This window comes from Electrophorus electricus, chromosome 23, assembly GCF_013358815.1.
Source record: "Electrophorus electricus isolate fEleEle1 chromosome 23, fEleEle1.pri, whole genome shotgun sequence".
In the NCBI taxonomy this organism is placed as follows: Eukaryota; Metazoa; Chordata; class Actinopteri; order Gymnotiformes; family Gymnotidae; genus Electrophorus; species Electrophorus electricus.
In genome coordinates, this window is record NC_049557.1 from 6,234,461 (window position 1) to 6,251,654 (window position 17,194).

The 17,194-nt window shown below is 40.5% G+C and overlaps 2 protein-coding genes across 3 annotated transcripts; both read right to left on the reverse strand.

The window, feature by feature from the left end:
* Nucleotides 1-1,453: 1,453 nt before the first annotated feature.
* tuba5 (tubulin alpha 5) lies at nt 1,454-6,072 on the reverse strand. The gene is made up of 5 exons (XM_027001374.2): nt 5,925-6,072; nt 3,569-3,791; nt 3,087-3,235; nt 2,253-2,933; nt 1,454-2,102 (listed from the first exon to the last, which is right to left on the reverse strand). The coding sequence occupies exons 1-5, from the start codon at nt 5,925-5,927 to the stop codon at nt 1,809-1,811; spliced, it is 1,350 nt and encodes a 449-aa protein (XP_026857175.1). The 5' UTR covers nt 5,928-6,072; the 3' UTR covers nt 1,454-1,808.
* A 582-nt stretch (nt 6,073-6,654) lies between these two features.
* Nucleotides 6,655-16,931, reverse strand: LOC113572107 (kelch-like protein 12). Of its 2 annotated transcripts, none has more exons than XM_027001407.2 (12): nt 16,752-16,931; nt 15,119-15,368; nt 14,601-14,754; nt 13,043-13,260; nt 11,987-12,136; nt 11,607-11,721; nt 11,412-11,518; nt 10,191-10,386; nt 9,060-9,218; nt 8,576-8,674; nt 8,195-8,381; nt 6,655-7,866 (listed from the first exon to the last, which is right to left on the reverse strand). In XM_027001407.2, exons 2-12 carry the CDS (start codon nt 15,299-15,301, stop codon nt 7,740-7,742), a joined length of 1,695 nt encoding a protein of 564 aa, XP_026857208.1. In that variant the 5' UTR covers nt 15,302-15,368; nt 16,752-16,931; the 3' UTR covers nt 6,655-7,739. The 2 variants fall into 2 exon arrangements, with proteins under 2 accessions (XP_026857208.1, XP_026857207.1); XM_027001406.2 differs by having other exon boundaries at nt 15,119-15,373; nt 16,752-16,837.
* Between the last annotated feature and the right edge of the window lie 263 nt (nt 16,932-17,194).

The window sequence follows — 17,194 nt, forward strand, 5'->3', positions numbered from 1 at the left end:
AACACTAATAACATCATCATCATGATGTCAGTATAAAAGTATGTCAGTATTAGACACACTGGATTATAGTACGTTGGAAATGTTAAACCTTTATTTCTATCCTTTCCATATTAAAGGGAGTTCAGACATATAATCCACACTTTGGTGCAAAATTGACCTTGATGTCAACAATGATGTCGTGAAACCGGGACTTTCCCTGTTGGATGTTTTGGGTAACCGTACTAAGGCTCATTAAAAATTTGTTATTAAGCAACTACCTTGCAGCGCTATCTGGCTGGCCTGAGCCGCAAGCATGCCTGCATTTTCTCCCATTACCTTTTCCATACACATAATCGGACACGCGTAGGTTGTGGAGTGGGTACACAACACAGCCTAAAACTAACAATCACCAGTCACCTCTACTTCTCCCAAGTTTCCAGGCCAGCTTTGTAAATAATCATCATTGGTCTGTTCATGTTGTGGAAGGCAAGTATATTGGCATAGTTTATTCAGGTCATATGAAAGTCAAAAAAAATATAAAAAATTACCTAAAGCACTGAAGATGCCTTATTGCTCAAAACGAATGGAAACTTGAGTAAACATGGTCAACAGGTTTGCATACGATGTGCTAGTTTCAAAAACGGTAACCATAATTGGCATAGTATGGTGCTATATGTACTGGGTGGCCACATAAAATGGGGAATACAGCATAGCCCTCTGGCCCACTGCCAGATACCACCTATTAGGCCCAGACTAATAGGCCATAGTTAAAGACAACCGGACTAGGTCAGTTGTGCATAGTAATCCTATGCAACACTGATCAAGATAAACGTTATAATACATTTACACCATCTTTCAACATTTCAAAACTTTGTATACAGGTTAAAACACTTCAAAAGATGCAATTTAAATTCTGCACAAATCTCAATGATATCTGCCATTATTAATTTAGTAATTTTTGGATTTTGCCCCAGTCTTCATTGACAATAGTTTGTTTCATTTGGAATTGAGGGTCGCCTTCAGTTCATAGAGATGAATATAATGACCGTACAAAGCAATAACCCTTACAAACCTTGGAACAGACCAGAAATTCTTTAAAAATACATTTCACACACATGGGCCTGAAGGTCTCCCTTACATTCCATAACACCCAGGTTTTCCTCAGGTGGTCTCAAACCATGCCTATAAACAAGAGTACAGCATAACTCAAGAAATTGGTCAATCTGTTTCATAGCATTTGGACACTAAACGCAGTGCAATATGAAGAACAACCATTGCTCTTTGAGCTGCGGGCTCAAGGACTTCAAGAGCTCTGTGAAAGGGAGCTATTTTGATATCAGCCATACAACCAATAAACAAAAAGCCAAATGTTTATTGTAGCACAGTGGCCTTGAATTGGAAATAATGAGCTCCGCTGGTGCAGTACCTTTCCACAGAGGAATCAGACAGTCCAAAACCTATAAAACAATACACATTAATCTTTAAATGAAATTTATTGAGAAACAGAACAATGCAGTCAGTTGCAACATATCCATGAAAGAATTCAGCAGTGTTGGAGTAAAAAAAACCCCCAAAAAACCCCCACCTTTGGCAAACTCAGCAACTGCATAAAGAGCATACAAGTAAAGAGGAACGACACCAATGAGACGGACAGAATAAAACACATACAAGGAAGACAGACAAAATCCCCTTTCTTTAGGACAAGATGTTGCAGCCTGACATTGGACAGGCAAGAGTGCCACCAAGTGACTGTCTAGAACCAGCTTCCTCAACTCAAACTCCCAACTAGTTTTAGATCAACTTCTTGAAACAACTTATCTTCTTGGAAATCAATATTCCTCTCCCTCCTCTTCATCTTCCACAGACTCTGTGCCAACCTCTTCGTAATCTTTCTCCAGAGCTGCAAGGTCTTCTCTGGCCTCAGAGAACTCCCCCTCTTCCATGCCTTCACCCACATACCAGTGCACAAAGGCTCTCTTGGCATACATCAGGTCAAACTTATGGTCTAGCCGGGCCCAGGCCTCAGCGATAGCTGTGGTATTACTCAGCATGCACACAGCCCTCTGGACCTTGGCCAAGTCTCCGCCAGGAACCACAGTGGGGGGCTGGTAGTTGATGCCAACCTGGTAATGAGGTTGAGAGGGTGGAAAGCGAGATTAACACATCAGGTTAAAAATATAAACTTTCTAACAAGGAAGAGTTCCATTTAACCCTCTCAAGTGTACCATAATTAAGTCAATATTGCAAATGGTAAACACTTGCTCTTGCCTCACCTTAAACCCAGTGGGACACCAGTCCACAAACTGGATGGAGCGTTTGGTCTTGATGTTGGCAATGGCAGCATTCACATCTTTGGGTACAACATCACCACGGTAGAGCATACAGCAGGCCATGTACTTGCCATGGCGGGGATCACACTTCACCATCTGATTGGATGGCTCGAAACAAGCACTAGTGATTTCAGCAACAGAGAGCTGCTCATGGTAGGCCTTTTCAGCAGATATGATTGGGGAATATGTGACCAGGGGGAAGTGGATTCTTGGATATGGCACCAAGTTGGTCTGAAACTCGGTCAGATCCACATTCAGGGCCCCATCAAACCTCAGAGAAGCAGTGATCGAGGAAACGATCTGGCCAATGAGCCGGTTGAGGTTGGTGTAGGTAGGTCTCTCAATATCAAGGTTGCGACGACAGATGTCGTAAATGGCCTCATTGTCAACCATGAAGGCACAGTCAGAGTGCTCCAGGGTGGTGTGGGTGGTCAGGATGGAGTTGTAGGGCTCAACTACAGCCGTAGAAACTTGAGGTGCTGGATAGATGGCAAACTCCAGCTTTGACTTCTTGCCATAGTCAACAGACAGGCGCTCCATCAGTAGGGAGGTAAAACCAGAGCCTGTTCCTCCACCAAAACTGTGGAATATTAAGAAACCTTGGAGACCAGTGCACTGGTCAGTCTAAAGAATTTACAAAAAGCAAAATGAATCTTCATGCAAAATATTTCAACAACATTGATTGCAGTCAACAATGCTGAAATTATTTTTAATATCCAACATGTGAATTACACCTGAGAAATGTTGAAATACAAAGCACAGTTTCTCTGTACTTACCAGTTTGCGGACACGTTCTAAAACCATGTCAATAATTTCCTTGCCAACAGTATAATGGCCCCGGGCATAGTTATTAGCTGCATCCTCCTTCCCAGAGATGAGCTGTTCTGGGTGGAAAAGCTGCCTGTATATGCCTGTCCTCACCTCATCTGTGACCACATACACAGGTAAAAAAAAAAAAAAAAAAAAAAAAAAAAAAATCAAATCATAGTTCATCCACACAAGTTCAGAGACATAAATTAAGCCTTTTATTGTTTAGTCAAATAATGCATTAAAGTAATATTTTTAATTAGAAAGAATTCAGTCAGTTAAACAGGAGTTTATCAAACTAACTCAGTTGGACATCAAGTATAATCAAACATCAGATCACTATTCTCAAATCATATGATCAAGCTCATTGCTTGTTAAAATAATGACCAATATGAGAAAAAGGGAAGAAAAATTCAATATTACAAAGTTTCCCTCTGCCCCTGCCCACTTACCAATGACTGCTGGCTCGAGATCCACAAACACTGCTCTTGGTACATGCTTTCCAGAGCCAGTCTCACTGAAGAAAGTGTTAAAAGAGTCATCCCCACCACCAATGGTCTTGTCACTTGGCATATTGCCATCAGGTTGAATGCCATGCTCCAGGCAGTACAATTCCCAGCACGCATTGCCGATCTGCACACCAGCCTGGCCCACGTGGATGGAGATGCACTCACGCTGCAATGCATGCACACACAGAATGCAAGGGAAGAAAACCAAAAGTTAAACTGGCTGCTTACCCACCACCGTGGGCTCCAAGTACATGGCAGCTAGAGCTGCCAGTGTTGAAGGGGTCCTGACGGGAGTCAGGCAGCGATAATGTACCCTGCATCGCACCGTCAGGTCCCACACCATGCTCCAGACAAGAGTTCCCAGCATGCATTGCCAGTCTGAACGCCAGCTTGGCCGACATGGATACAGATGCACTCTTGTTGTAGGCCATTAACAGCAGCAATCGTAATAATCCTACTTATTCCAAGCACCACCTCTCCCTGTAGTCCGTTATACTGGGTGTCAAAATTTGAATTCCCTGCTTACCAAACTAAAATTGGTGGACCTTATAGTACGGCTTTACACTGAATTCACTGATTTCCCCACCCATATGCTTTTTAAGAGTTTAAATTTTACATTATATATTACTTATTTATAACAAAGTCAATTCTTCCATTTTAATGTGCATTCGCCATTTTACTTACAGCCAACAGCCTTAAAAAAAAACAAAACAAAAAAAAAAAACAAACAAACAAAAACAAACAAAAAAAAACCCCCACAAACTATAAACTTTTACTTAAACATAGGGTTAGGGATAACCCTCAAACAATTATATAGCAGGCCAAACTGAAAACGCCATGTATGAAATGCTAACGTTACAACCTATGAATCATGGACACTGGCTACATTAAAACGTTCCAAAAAGGTTGCATAGGACACGAGAGGAGTCATTTTAAACAGGGTTTTTTATTTATTTATTCCAAATTCATGACTTACATATGCTACCATGTATGACCCTCTTCCAGTGTCATTTTAAACCAGACCGTCAAACAAAGCCTCAACTCACGCAGGTGAACTTTAAACTAGAGCCATAGTTCAATCATAAAACTGAGTACAGTTAACACCTGTCCAGAATGATTGAGCTGCAGCACACAAGACAACACCCTAACAGAAGAGTCTTCATTTAATGGAACATGAGCACGGAACTGACAAAAGTGTGACAAAAGGACAGAGGTATGCCACCCAAGATTTCTAACGAAAATACTAGTACTGGTACAATAAGCTGTACAGACAGGTCAAGGTAAGCGTTGGCTCCAGAGTAATGAGAAGGATTGATTTTTCGTTGCACGAGTTTCGATTAAGAAACGAAGCGAATAAAATGAAGGACGAAGGGGAGGGTTGAGTCACGTGACTCCTTTCCTTCCTTGTTCTCATACTTTAAACATAAGGAAGGGATTTATTATGCATTGCTAGGTTTCTATTTATCCATTACTACTCGAACAACAGATTATATCGCTCATATGTTATAGGTAAGTAAAACATTAAAGTTAAAAACCGAAAATTTGTCTAAATGATCATCATCCAAAGGGCATCATGGACTAATGCATTTTTTGAGCGAAGTCTCAACTTGCCACCCATGAAAGCTTCGCAAATCCTCACTTTTCATGGTTTTGTTTCGGTCGCATCAAGACATTTTCGCCTTTTTGATTAAAAATGAGCCAGCAGTTTTGAGAGAGAGAAAAAAAGGTTGGTTAGATAAGAGAGAGTTTTAACACTACATATAACAATGAAACTAGACCAGGTTCAAACCTACCACACTACAGCCAAAAAGGTTATTGAAGTTTCGGCCGGAATCCCGATTCTGTTGCCGCAAATACCATCTCCCTTCCCATCCCCCATCATCGCTGCCTACACCCCCCTTCCCAAACTAACGGGGCCTCCTCCACCAGATTCCGCAAATTCTTCGACTGCAACATTAGTTGCACCTCGGTCATACCACATCTCGTCGTTAAACCGTCAATATTTAAAACAAAAGACAAGCGGCATTGTGCCCTTAATCTGTAATGAGTAGAGATGACAAATCAAAAACTTATTTTTCACGAATCAATCAAAGAAAGCAAAACCAAACAAGCGTTCACAATAATGCACTGGACGTTAAAATGGCTGCATCGACCAAGTGATTTTAAAGAATAAAACAAAAAACAAAAATAACTTTTGAACAACGTAGGCCTGAAAGTAAAACGAGCAATTTTGGCGCCTTTCCTGAGAGTGAATAAAGTTAGTATATGTACATTATAATAAGTAGGGGAAGAAACGTACCATTTTGACTTGGTCTCAAGAGGTGATGAAGGTTTTCGAAAATACGAAAAATACACTAACGTAGATGGCACCTAACGTTAGAGCTCCGTTGACTAAAGACGCGCAACGTATCTCCGCCAACACAGCAATGTCAAAAGCAAGGTGCGCTGCAGGATCTTTTATAGATGCTCGTGGTCTGGCACCTCCTGTGCAGCTGTGCTATTGGAGAACGCCAGAAATGGGAGACTCCTCGACTTACTATTGGTGTAATCAAATATTATTTTTTTAAGTTAAGGCGGTTTCGCAATGCTTTTCGCAAATTTTAAATAATACATTTCTATGTCTGCTTACCTACGACTAAGAAATTATAGATGTGACTTACTGTTTTACTTATGTAAGCCCTAACAGGACAAGGGACTCCCCCCCCCCCCCCGTTTTCAGATTTCCTTTGAAATCCGCCAGGTGTTCTCTGTAACTTCTGTTTCTTTTCAAACCAGCTTAATCACGACAAGGGTGCTGCAGGAAAAGGCATCGCAGTTAAACCCTGTTTATACGACAGGGATCAAATCTGGTACGTAATGGCATCTTAATGCATGTACAGACACTTTATTACATTTCTTTATCGTGGCGGCAAACTATTCGATTCACAATTATAATCAGTCTTTACACCATACATAATGCAATACACCACACAACAGCTCACCAATCACTCATAACAATGAGTATATAGCCACATAAAAATACAAATTCGTTAGATGTTCAAGATCAGTGTTTAACCAAGAGTTGATACAGAAGTAAATTCATCCCTCTATTCTGAATCTTTTCTAAATGTGCTTATAAAAGCAAAACCAGCCAATAGACATCTCTGATGCTGAACACAGTACATACATGATAAAGATGCCCACTGTATAACACTCACATTGATTTAAAGGTACACCAAGTAACTCTTGTATTTATTTTTAGTCTCATACTTACAATTCAGTGCTAGAAACACAGGTAGCAAGAAAGATGGCCCCATGACCAGTGTAGAAAAGGCATCTTCACAAAACATAACCATCACAAACACTTCTGGACATCAGCAAACCGTATTGCACAACTAAAATTAAAATTAATTTCTAATCAACATTCTTTTATGTTTAGTTTTTAATCAGCTACCCCTACTTACTGTACCTTTAAGTGTGAGAATGAGTAGGGCTCCTGCTTCTCCTAATACAGGTTAGCAGGACAACAAATTCAAGAAAGGATCGTCAAACTAGCACCAAAGAACCATACATGTGAATCAGTGTGTTCATTAACAGCCAGCAATGGTGGCATCTTCCTTTAGAATCCTAAAACGAACTCTCCTTCAATTATTATACTCTGCAGTCAGAGTAGACAGAAGCCCCATGGTTTGATTTGGTGAAATGTTGCACCACAAGGGCAATAAGGCATATAGCAGCAACAGCTGAAGCACACAATCGTGTTTTTCTACATTTGTAGTCTTTTACAGCAGTAGATCAAATTATTGCACTTTTGTAGACTCATCCACATGAACCTCATGTTACCACAGATACCACTGAACCACAAGGCCATGTATGGAGACCCAAGAGATCTCAGCAGGCCACACACATTGAGAGTATGGTAAAGTTGATCTCAGATGGCAACAGAATTAAGGTCCAAAAATGGGACTAAAACAGAAACCTGAAAGGGGTAGTCATATAATCAGGGTTTCCAGTTTGCTTGCTTTTCCATGCAGGTATACATGGCACATAGAAGACCAATCTCAGATGTTAGCTGCCAATCACAACCCCAAAACCTTCCCCCTCCAACATGTCTTCACCTATTTACAGTCTCTTCTCATTTCTCTCGGAGCACACAAACACCTGCATCACAACGCTGGGTAGCCATGGAAGTCACAACCTCCCAGCTGTCCAATACAGGGTCATAACATTCAATACTGCTGAGCAAGGAGTTTCCATCATATCTGATAATGGGATTGGGAGGTGGGGGGGGGGGGTGGAGACAAGAGATGTTAAGGTTTTTTAAAGCACAACAACAACCAAACCTAAGTACAATACTAAGGACCTTCACAAATATTCACAAAACACTGCATTATTCTATGAGGAATTACTCAAGGCTCAATCCTAAATATTAAATACCTAAAATGGGTGACAAATTACACATTAACAGATTTTATCAGCTGGTGTACTACATCCTACATGAAGCTCTATTGTTTTGCATTGCAACCTAGGTGTTAAAAGAAAATGAAGGTGCCAAGCTTGAGCCATACACATTCTATGCTCAGATCTTACCCAGCGATGGCATAGAGTCGCCCTCTAAGGACTGTGGCTCCCACATAGCAGCGTGGAGTGGTCATGGGTGCCACAGTTGTCCAATAGTCTGTACGGATATTGTACACCTCTACAGATGAAAGGTGGGCTGTGCCATCAAACCCACCAACAACATAAATGTGGTCATTTAACAGAGCCACTCCCGCACCTACAAAACAAAATGGACCCTGCAGAACTTTTGAACATTTTTTATGGAACTGGTTCTGTTCACTGTAACGTTAATAGGTCTAAAACTAGAAATATGCATTTGACAAGAAGTCTGACAATGATTGTAGCAAAAGCTTTTTTTGCTACAAAGCTTTTTTAAAATTTTTTTAAAAATTAATCTACAAATTAATTTACCTGAGCGTTTATTGGCCATGGGCGTGACACTGGTCCAGTGACCAGTGTGTGGATCATAGCGCTCCACCGAATTCAATATGTTCAAGCCATCATACCCACCTGTAAGTCATAACAGCAATTTTATAGACATTTACATTTTCAGCATTTAATTGGTGTGTTTAGCCAAAACAATTTACAATTATGTCTGAATATAACTCAAGCAATTGAAGGTTAAGTCTCTTGCCCAGGGTGCTTAGCAGTGGCAACTTAGCAGTTGTGGGGCTTAACCTGGCAATCTTCTGATTACTAGTCGAGTATCTTAACCTCTGAGCTACTACTGCCCCATTTAACTTTACATCAGTATATCCTCAATATAAACATAATATTCTATTTCTGTGCACAGTGTGAATGATGTTTCTTAAGATCATATAACATTCTAACACAGGCCTGACACTGGCATACGTTTTAACCTCCACCCATGAGAAGTGTCAATGTTGCCAAGTACCTAAGCAGTAGATGAGCCCACTGGCCACCACCAGCCCTGCTCCTTCTCTGGCCGTCTGCATATCTCCCAGCATGCTCCACTGATCAATATTGGGGTCGTATCTTTCCATGCTGGTGTGCCGCCGACTGCCATCAAACCCACCGGCCACATAGATCATATCTGAATATGGGGACATGCAGAGACTGCTTATATTTTCTAGTTATTTTTTTTTCCTGAGCATGCAGTTATTGCAAAGCAGTAAAAAGATGGCAGTACAAAGGCCTACAAAGGTTTTTTTTCTTTATTGCAAGTGTTCTGGCTTATTACAGAAAAACCAGACAACTAAAAGAGGTGCATGAAGCTTTTAACAGACAGAATACCCAGCGGATTCATAGCAACCCTTCACATCCTCTCTATGGTGGATTTTTAAGGCTCACTTCTGGGAGGTGTTACAGAGTACCAAGGGCCACAAAGAATAATTTTAAGAACTAATCCACAACCCCATAAACAATCCCTCTGATTAATTCTTAAATTCCCTTACTTGGGGATTTTAATTTCCAATTAACTATTTACATCTAAATTTGCATTTTATATAGATTAAAGCTTTTTTTGTTATATGTTTATGTTGCTGCTATGATGCATGTTTTAAGTTTTTATGAAACCATCATGAAGCCAAAAGCAAATTTTCAGAAATGAAACAAAGACAAACAAACCTCTATCTATTTATTATCTGTCTACCTGAATGTCTATCTTCACCCTTGCATTGTATTTGTTATTGATCTAATTAAAATCTATAGGAGGGGGCTAGCTCTCTTTTTTACTGGGCATTTCATGAAGCATGATATTTTAAATTACTTGGTCTTGAGAAATAACTACATCAGATTATCACATCAGTCTGCTTGCTTAACTGGCACAGCACAAACATCTGCTTCAAGCAATCCCCAGACTAAGAACATTCCGCCTTTGGAAATCAGCAACTCACAAAACTTGTTTGGCAAGTAGAGCGACCCAGTTACTAGCTCATTTACAACTTGAAATTCATCAAGATGTTTGAAAGCTGTACGTTCAACAACTATAGATAGCTATGGCCCTAACAAATTGAATTTAGTTTTATTAAATGGCTGCTAAGATTTTGAGGAAAGATGCATGCACCTCCCAGCGTAGTTGCTCCTGCCAGGCCTCGACGCACATTCATGGTGGCGACAGTGTACCAGACTCCATCTTCGTCTGCTGTGTAGTCCAGACACTCGACTGAACTGAGGCGTGATCGGCCGTCATAGCCTCCAATCACATATACACGGTCGTTAAGCGAAACGGTTGCAACATATCGTCGTTTTCGTGCAATGTTCTAAAATGTAGAAAAACACACAGAAAGGTAGTGATCATGATATTAAGTGTGAACCTTCTTAAAGCAAGCATGCTGGCCTTAGACAAAAATAAGACAAGACCCATGTTATATATATATATATATATATATATATATATATATATATATATAAAAAAAAACACTTATACCATTTACCTTATAAGTATACAAAAGTTCTAAAGTCACATTAAAAGAAGAGAGATCCCAGGAAAGAACATTCTCTTTCCTTAGTGGAAGCCATCAGAGAGATCTCCATTTAAAAGGGTCCCTTTTAAGTCTTTGTTTAATTTTATGGCACATTAAATCCTTTTCGAGTTCACTAGCACTCTTGCTCCCTGTCAAAGTGACACTTCTCACCCTTGGTGTGTTACATTTCTAATAATAATAATAATAATAATAATAATAATAATAATAATAATAATAATAATGGCTACCCATGGCATAACAAGGGTAACCAACTTTCACCAAATATGCAAAAGTTTTAAATCCAACCTATTCTCTTAAAACTATAAACTAACTATAAACTTTCAGTAGACGTTACGAAATGTATTTTTAAAAAACAGACAGGAAGACTAGTGCACAAAGCAATGAAAAGATAATACTGGATTGTATGACCACAGCTCCTCCCTCTGGCATGTGTGTTTCCTGTAGGAGGAAAAGCAACTCTCCAAGAGACAGGAAGAGTAGGAGTTCTACCATAAGTTCTTTACAGATATATATATATATATGTGTGTGTGTGTATATATATATATATATATATATATATACATACATACATACATACATACATACATATATATACATATATATATATACATACATACATACATACATACATACATATATATACATACACACACACACACATATATATATATATATATATATCGCATCAACTGTACAAAAAAAGTATATACAGTATATAAGAATGTTGTTTCACACAGAAATATACAAGCAGTTGAAAGGACATCCTCTATACTTTGTGGTAAATAAGGTCCCCCACTCACAGGCAGAAAACTCCACTCCTGAGTTTTGGGATCATACTTCTCCACAACATCAATAGGAGACTGCTGACTGCCAAATCCACCAATCACCAGCAGCACCTCTTTGGCACCTGCAAAAAATATTTCCGATTCACTGGTAGAGTTTTACTTTCAAAAAATACCGTGGTGAAACAGGCAAAGCCATTTGCATAAGCTGACCTAATCGTGCCTGTGTTCGAGGCCCCTGCATCTCACTGCGTAACTCTGGCCTCAGGTGAAACTTCTTGGCTTCGTCCACAAGATCTCGGCAGGCCAGACTGCAACGGATAAGAGGCTAAACAGGAAACACAGACACATACACATGACACCAGCACCCAGGAAAAATTGCAGAGAATGTAATCGGTTTAATTATCACTGGCAGGGAAGGTCCCACTCTTCCCCATTTCTAAAAAGCCTTGCTAAGTCCTTGCATAGCCATATGCTGGACTCAGGTGCTTCATAATCTCCCCTCAGCCTCTCAGAGTGAATGTAAGGACCGCACATAGAGCTCAGCCAGCAGGCACCAGTGCAGATGATCAAAACACGGCAGCAAGTCTCACCTCTGCATCGATGACGTCAGTGATGTAACGTGGTGTGAGCAGAGGCATTCGCACGTATTCCAGCATGTCCGCCAGGTATGGCTCTCTCTCCTTCCTGTTGTGCTTCACCCAGTTTAACACTGCCTCAAACACTGGCTCCTCAGAGTCCACCTAACACATGTGCAAGTACACACAGTAACCATTCCAGTAATGACAAGAAGGAAAACATCTCATGGACTAAAGTTAACAGGATAGAAATCTGAAACCAACAGTTACAATTATGCTTTCAAATGCAGGGAAAAGAAAAAAAAAACTCCTGTTCTGAAGAGTCAGCACTTTTAGCAATGCTTTCTGTGACGGGAAGTCAAGAGGAATATAGATAGAAAGACACTGGGTATGAGGTGGAATTATAACAGGCCTTTTCTTGACTTTTATGCTCTCTAACAGTTTCAGGTTTTATGAAGATAATACAGACACCCTATACACCCCAAAAATCACACAGTGAAAGTGCCTTGAACTACCATTTTGTGCATGTGCGGTCTGTGCCAGGGCAAGTCTGTGCCAGTTCAGTGTCTTAACTATGTGGTTCACACAGCCTTTGAACAGAAACTAAGCAGTCTCATTTCCTGTGCATCAGTATCAACAAAACTATTTAGCCCCGAAACCACCGCATCATTTTCAAAACGTAGAGAAAAGTTTTTTTATACTGAAGTCTTGTCCTTTCCTTCAAAGCATGTAAATGTACTTGCTCAACCCAAAATGGACAGATGGACATTAAGATGTGCAGCTGGTGGTAGTGTCTAACGCATCAGCGTTCATAGTAACAAATGCAGGAGCTTCTATGGGTTAAAGTAATCAATCAAATCATAAGAATGCTTTAACTAAACTCATCAGGCTTCTCAAAAGAGATATAATACATTATAATTAATATTTATACTATAACTGTAGGTGAAGTACAGGACATTGGGAGAAAAACAAGCAAATAATCCAAAGCTTACATTTAAAATATGAATGAGAACTAATTTTATTTGGTATTTATCTTTTTGTATAGATCCTAGTTGGTAAGCAGTATATCACCTGAATCTCATCACACTTGATGAGTTTCTCCACCTCACTCTGGCTGAGGAGCATGAACTCCTCATGCTGCACAACCTCAGAAAAGTGCTTCTGCGAGAAGAGCTCAGCTGCCTGCATCAGGTCCACGCAGTTATGCGTCTCTGCAAAGTCTCGGATGCCTAGACAGTTGGATGGGTCCAGCTGACTGTTGAGGAAATCACAACAGGCTCTCTTCACCCCTGCACGGGAGGGGACGGGAGGGGACGGGAGGGGACGGGAGGGGAGATGCATGGGCTTTAGATTTAGTTAATGTAAAACTAAGTCTGTCATGTTTACCATTTTATGTCTTCTGCTCATTTAAAAGGTAGGAATGAGTATATAAATACCACAACATGATATCTAAAACTCATTCAGATGCATTTGGACATTAAATAGCATGAAAGGGTGGAAAAACAGAACTCAACAACCCAAATGAAGGAAAAAAAATAGTGTAGTGTTTACAGAAGCAAATGTGTGGAATCTCCCTTCAAGGGTGCCTCTCTCCATAAGAAAAGGCAAGACCAAGTGCAAAGTTTTTTAAATTTAGTGTATGTAGAGGTTAGAACTCTTACATCTTTTAGGCACAGGGATGCACCTAAAAGCAGCCGTTTCCAATAACTTAGAGGCGTTTGCTCAGTACTGAACTGCGTCCATTTTTTAAAAAAGGTTTGCTCTTCTGCAAGTCTGTAATGATTTTTTAAAGGAAGTGTGCACTGCAATCGACATTAAAATATTGGTTTGTGTAAAATTCACTGGTTATGAACCACATACTGTGTACATGCAGACAAGCAGGTCTGTTTGGGGAGTACTACTGCAATCATGGGGAAAGTAGTTTTCACTAAGGGAGGTCAGAGATACTTTAGATGTCTCTGCAAAATCCTCAAAGCCACAGAGAATGAAGAGGCTTCTGCTGAGCATTAATGACAGTGGTCCACATCTTGCATAAGGTCCCACAGGCTCAGACTCATGCTGGTCTCCTACAGAACGGCAGGTGGCTGAGACTGTGCGGGCTGACTTCATCTGTTGCCTGAACAGCACGTGTTGCCTTTGCCATGCCTGTGTCTGATGGGTGAAGCGTGGAGGAGGCTGAGGCTGTGGACGGCTCTGCACGCTCACACATGCTCACAGATTGAGCTCTGCTCTGGTCTGTGATGTGATCTCTGCTGATGACTCGTTTATTCTGGCAGCACCCACAGAGCACGCCGCTCAGTGCTTCATGGTTCTGAATGGTTCTGTTCCTCTGATTCGGGACCATAAGGTGCAGGTTTACACAATTCCACCAAAAAGACTGACATCTATATGAGCACTTGTAAATTGAACGCTTATCTACTTCATTGAACTCCACCACTGAAGTGAAACAGTATGCAAGCACACTTCCAAATGTACTTAGAGGACACACACATTCTAGCCAGTGTTCTTACTAGAAAGAGCTAGCTTAGTATTATGACAATATACAGAATTCCATTACCCATATAACCAAAGGAATGTGTAGCAAAGCTCTTGTCACATGAATTCAGAAGGTAATTTTTTGAGTGTTTACCTTTAAGCTGGAGCAGGCATGCGGCAGGAAGCAGCTCCTGCACGTTCTCCACGGTAACTAACACCGTCTCTGTGTAAACAAAGTCCAGCAGGATCTCCATGGTGGAGGCAGTGAGTCCCTGAATGTCCACAAAAGACTTCCCTTTCTCAGCCAACTGGAAAGGTAGAAGAAAGGAGAGGGGTAGAGACAGGACAGCAGAAAGAATGTATTAAACAAGTTTATTTTTGCTCTGTATCCATATACATGACTAACATGACCCAACGTCCTGCATTGTTTCAAATGAATGGTTACATTAATTTAAAGCAAAGGTAAAGTGAAAAACTCAAATAATTATTAGGCTATAATGCAGGATAGAGATAAAAAAAAAAAAAAAAAAGGTTTGCTAACTTTACAAATGGGTACAAATGGATTATCATGAACTGGTGACAGTAATAATACCATAAAGAGTAAAAACTCCACAGAGCACACCTGAGGGCAGATTTGGCAATGTATGACTAGTGAACATGCTTTGTGATTACCTCACTGGTGAACATGGCACAGAAATAATCACTGCAGGCAGCCAGTACGATGCGGTGGGCAGGGAAATCTGTGTTCTCCACCCTAAGAGTGATGTCACACAACGTGTTGCTCTTCCTCAAGGAGTTCATGGCATTCAGGATGGACTTCGCATGCGAGTTGGTCATGATGTCTTTGGGCGCCATGGTGACAGGCGATGGGGGAGAGCGACACTTCCACAGGCAGTGCAGGGTGATGAAGTGAGATTGAGGTCTGTGCTCATAAAAAAGATCTCAAGTGTAAGAGTGCTGATCAGGGGCAAACTTAATTCAACAGTAATGGGTGAATAATCATGAACAATCATGGTGAATACAAACTGAAGGTCATGTGATAAAAAGGAATTCTGCTAGGAAATCCTTGGTAAATGCAAACCTTGGAAAACGGTACACTGGGCAGGACCCTGAAACGTGCAAACTAAGAACCAGGATCACATTTACAGCAGATGCAAAGCCCACACACTTAACCATAACAATAATGCAAATTGGACTTAAATGGCCAAAGGCTTTAAAGGTATAAGGAAGAAACAATAGTCACTGTTGTGGTTGTTTTCATTTGGGGGTAACTCAGCACTGTTCTGGGAGTTTCATGGTTTCTCATCTTAGAGATGGCATGCCTTCCTCTGCAGTAGTAGTTTCCAACCTTGGTTCTTCAGTATCCCTTCATACCACATTTAATTTTTTCTGCTACCAGCGACTCAATTCACTGGAACATGAGTTTAAAACTGGTGTCTTTGGACAGGTACATATTAAACCTGGGCTAGGGGAAAAACTACTATATAAAACTATATAAATGTTAGGCGTTACAGTAACTGCTAATAGAACACGTTCTTTTCCTTCGAATAGCCTGATTTTTAAGCATTTTCTTTACCTTCATCCTCGGCATAGCAGGCCTAATTATGGATATAAAATAGGGAAACAGCGTGTCTGACATGCAATAAACATGGAGACAGACCAATGACGGCTCAAGATGTTCAAGAACATCTAAAACTTCTGATGATAATAATAATAATAATAATAATAATAATAATAAACAACTTATTGTGGCCAACTGCCTAGAAGAAAACACGAAGCACTGGCAATGTACAAACCGTGAGGTGTGAGTGCGGATCAATGACGTAAACTGCTGTGCTTCAACTTAGGTTAGGTATTAAGTAAAAATAATACTAGTTTTTAGCTCGTTTGTCATTCCTAAACCCGAGGTCTACCTACAATATTCACCGTTTTCTGTGACAAGGCCCGTAGCGTTAGGTGAAAGGTATTGCACCATCACGCACTTTAATAGCAAGGAACCGTTGTAGCTAGCTAGAGCTTACTGGTAGTGGCGTACAAGTTAACCAGTGTAGATGAGAAACAATGCAGCTACCACCGTGGCCAAAATACTGGAAACGAATAAACACGTTGTCTTTACTAGATAGCTAATCCAGCTAGCAAACTGACTGGCTAAATACTGGCAAGCTAGCTTTTAGTTACCTGGAACAAGTTAGCACCTGAAGCTAGGCGCTAACGTATAACAATTACCATAAAATTGAGCCCTGTAAACGGATACAAATAAATCCCACAAACGGATAGAAAACATACAAATAAAATGCATAAACACCTGTTAACGCAGCAGTGGTAGAAGAGACAGCGCTTGGAATAAGTAGCTAGGCAAGGCAGTAATTCTACACCAACCGGCGACAGAGCTTCATCCCCCCGCGAACGTGCTGAAAACAATGCTAAAAACAAACTAAAACAACACAAATAAAATAATGTCGCGTGTACGTCTCGTCGGCACTTAAAATGTTACAAGTTAGAAATCCATCCTAGCTATCTTAACTTAGTTGCTCAAGGGCTTGCGTGGTAAAAAAAAACAAAACAAAAAACCTTTACGTAGCCATTAGCTGCTTGCCTCGGGCAACTTGGTAGTTAGCAGCCTAAACACCGCTAGCGTTACGTCACTACGTTATCGTAACCTGTGATAAGAATAAACAAACTTTGAGTCAAGAATAACAATAATTTTGAAAAAGAGGTAAATAAAGCGTGCCAGGTTATTATTGCTGT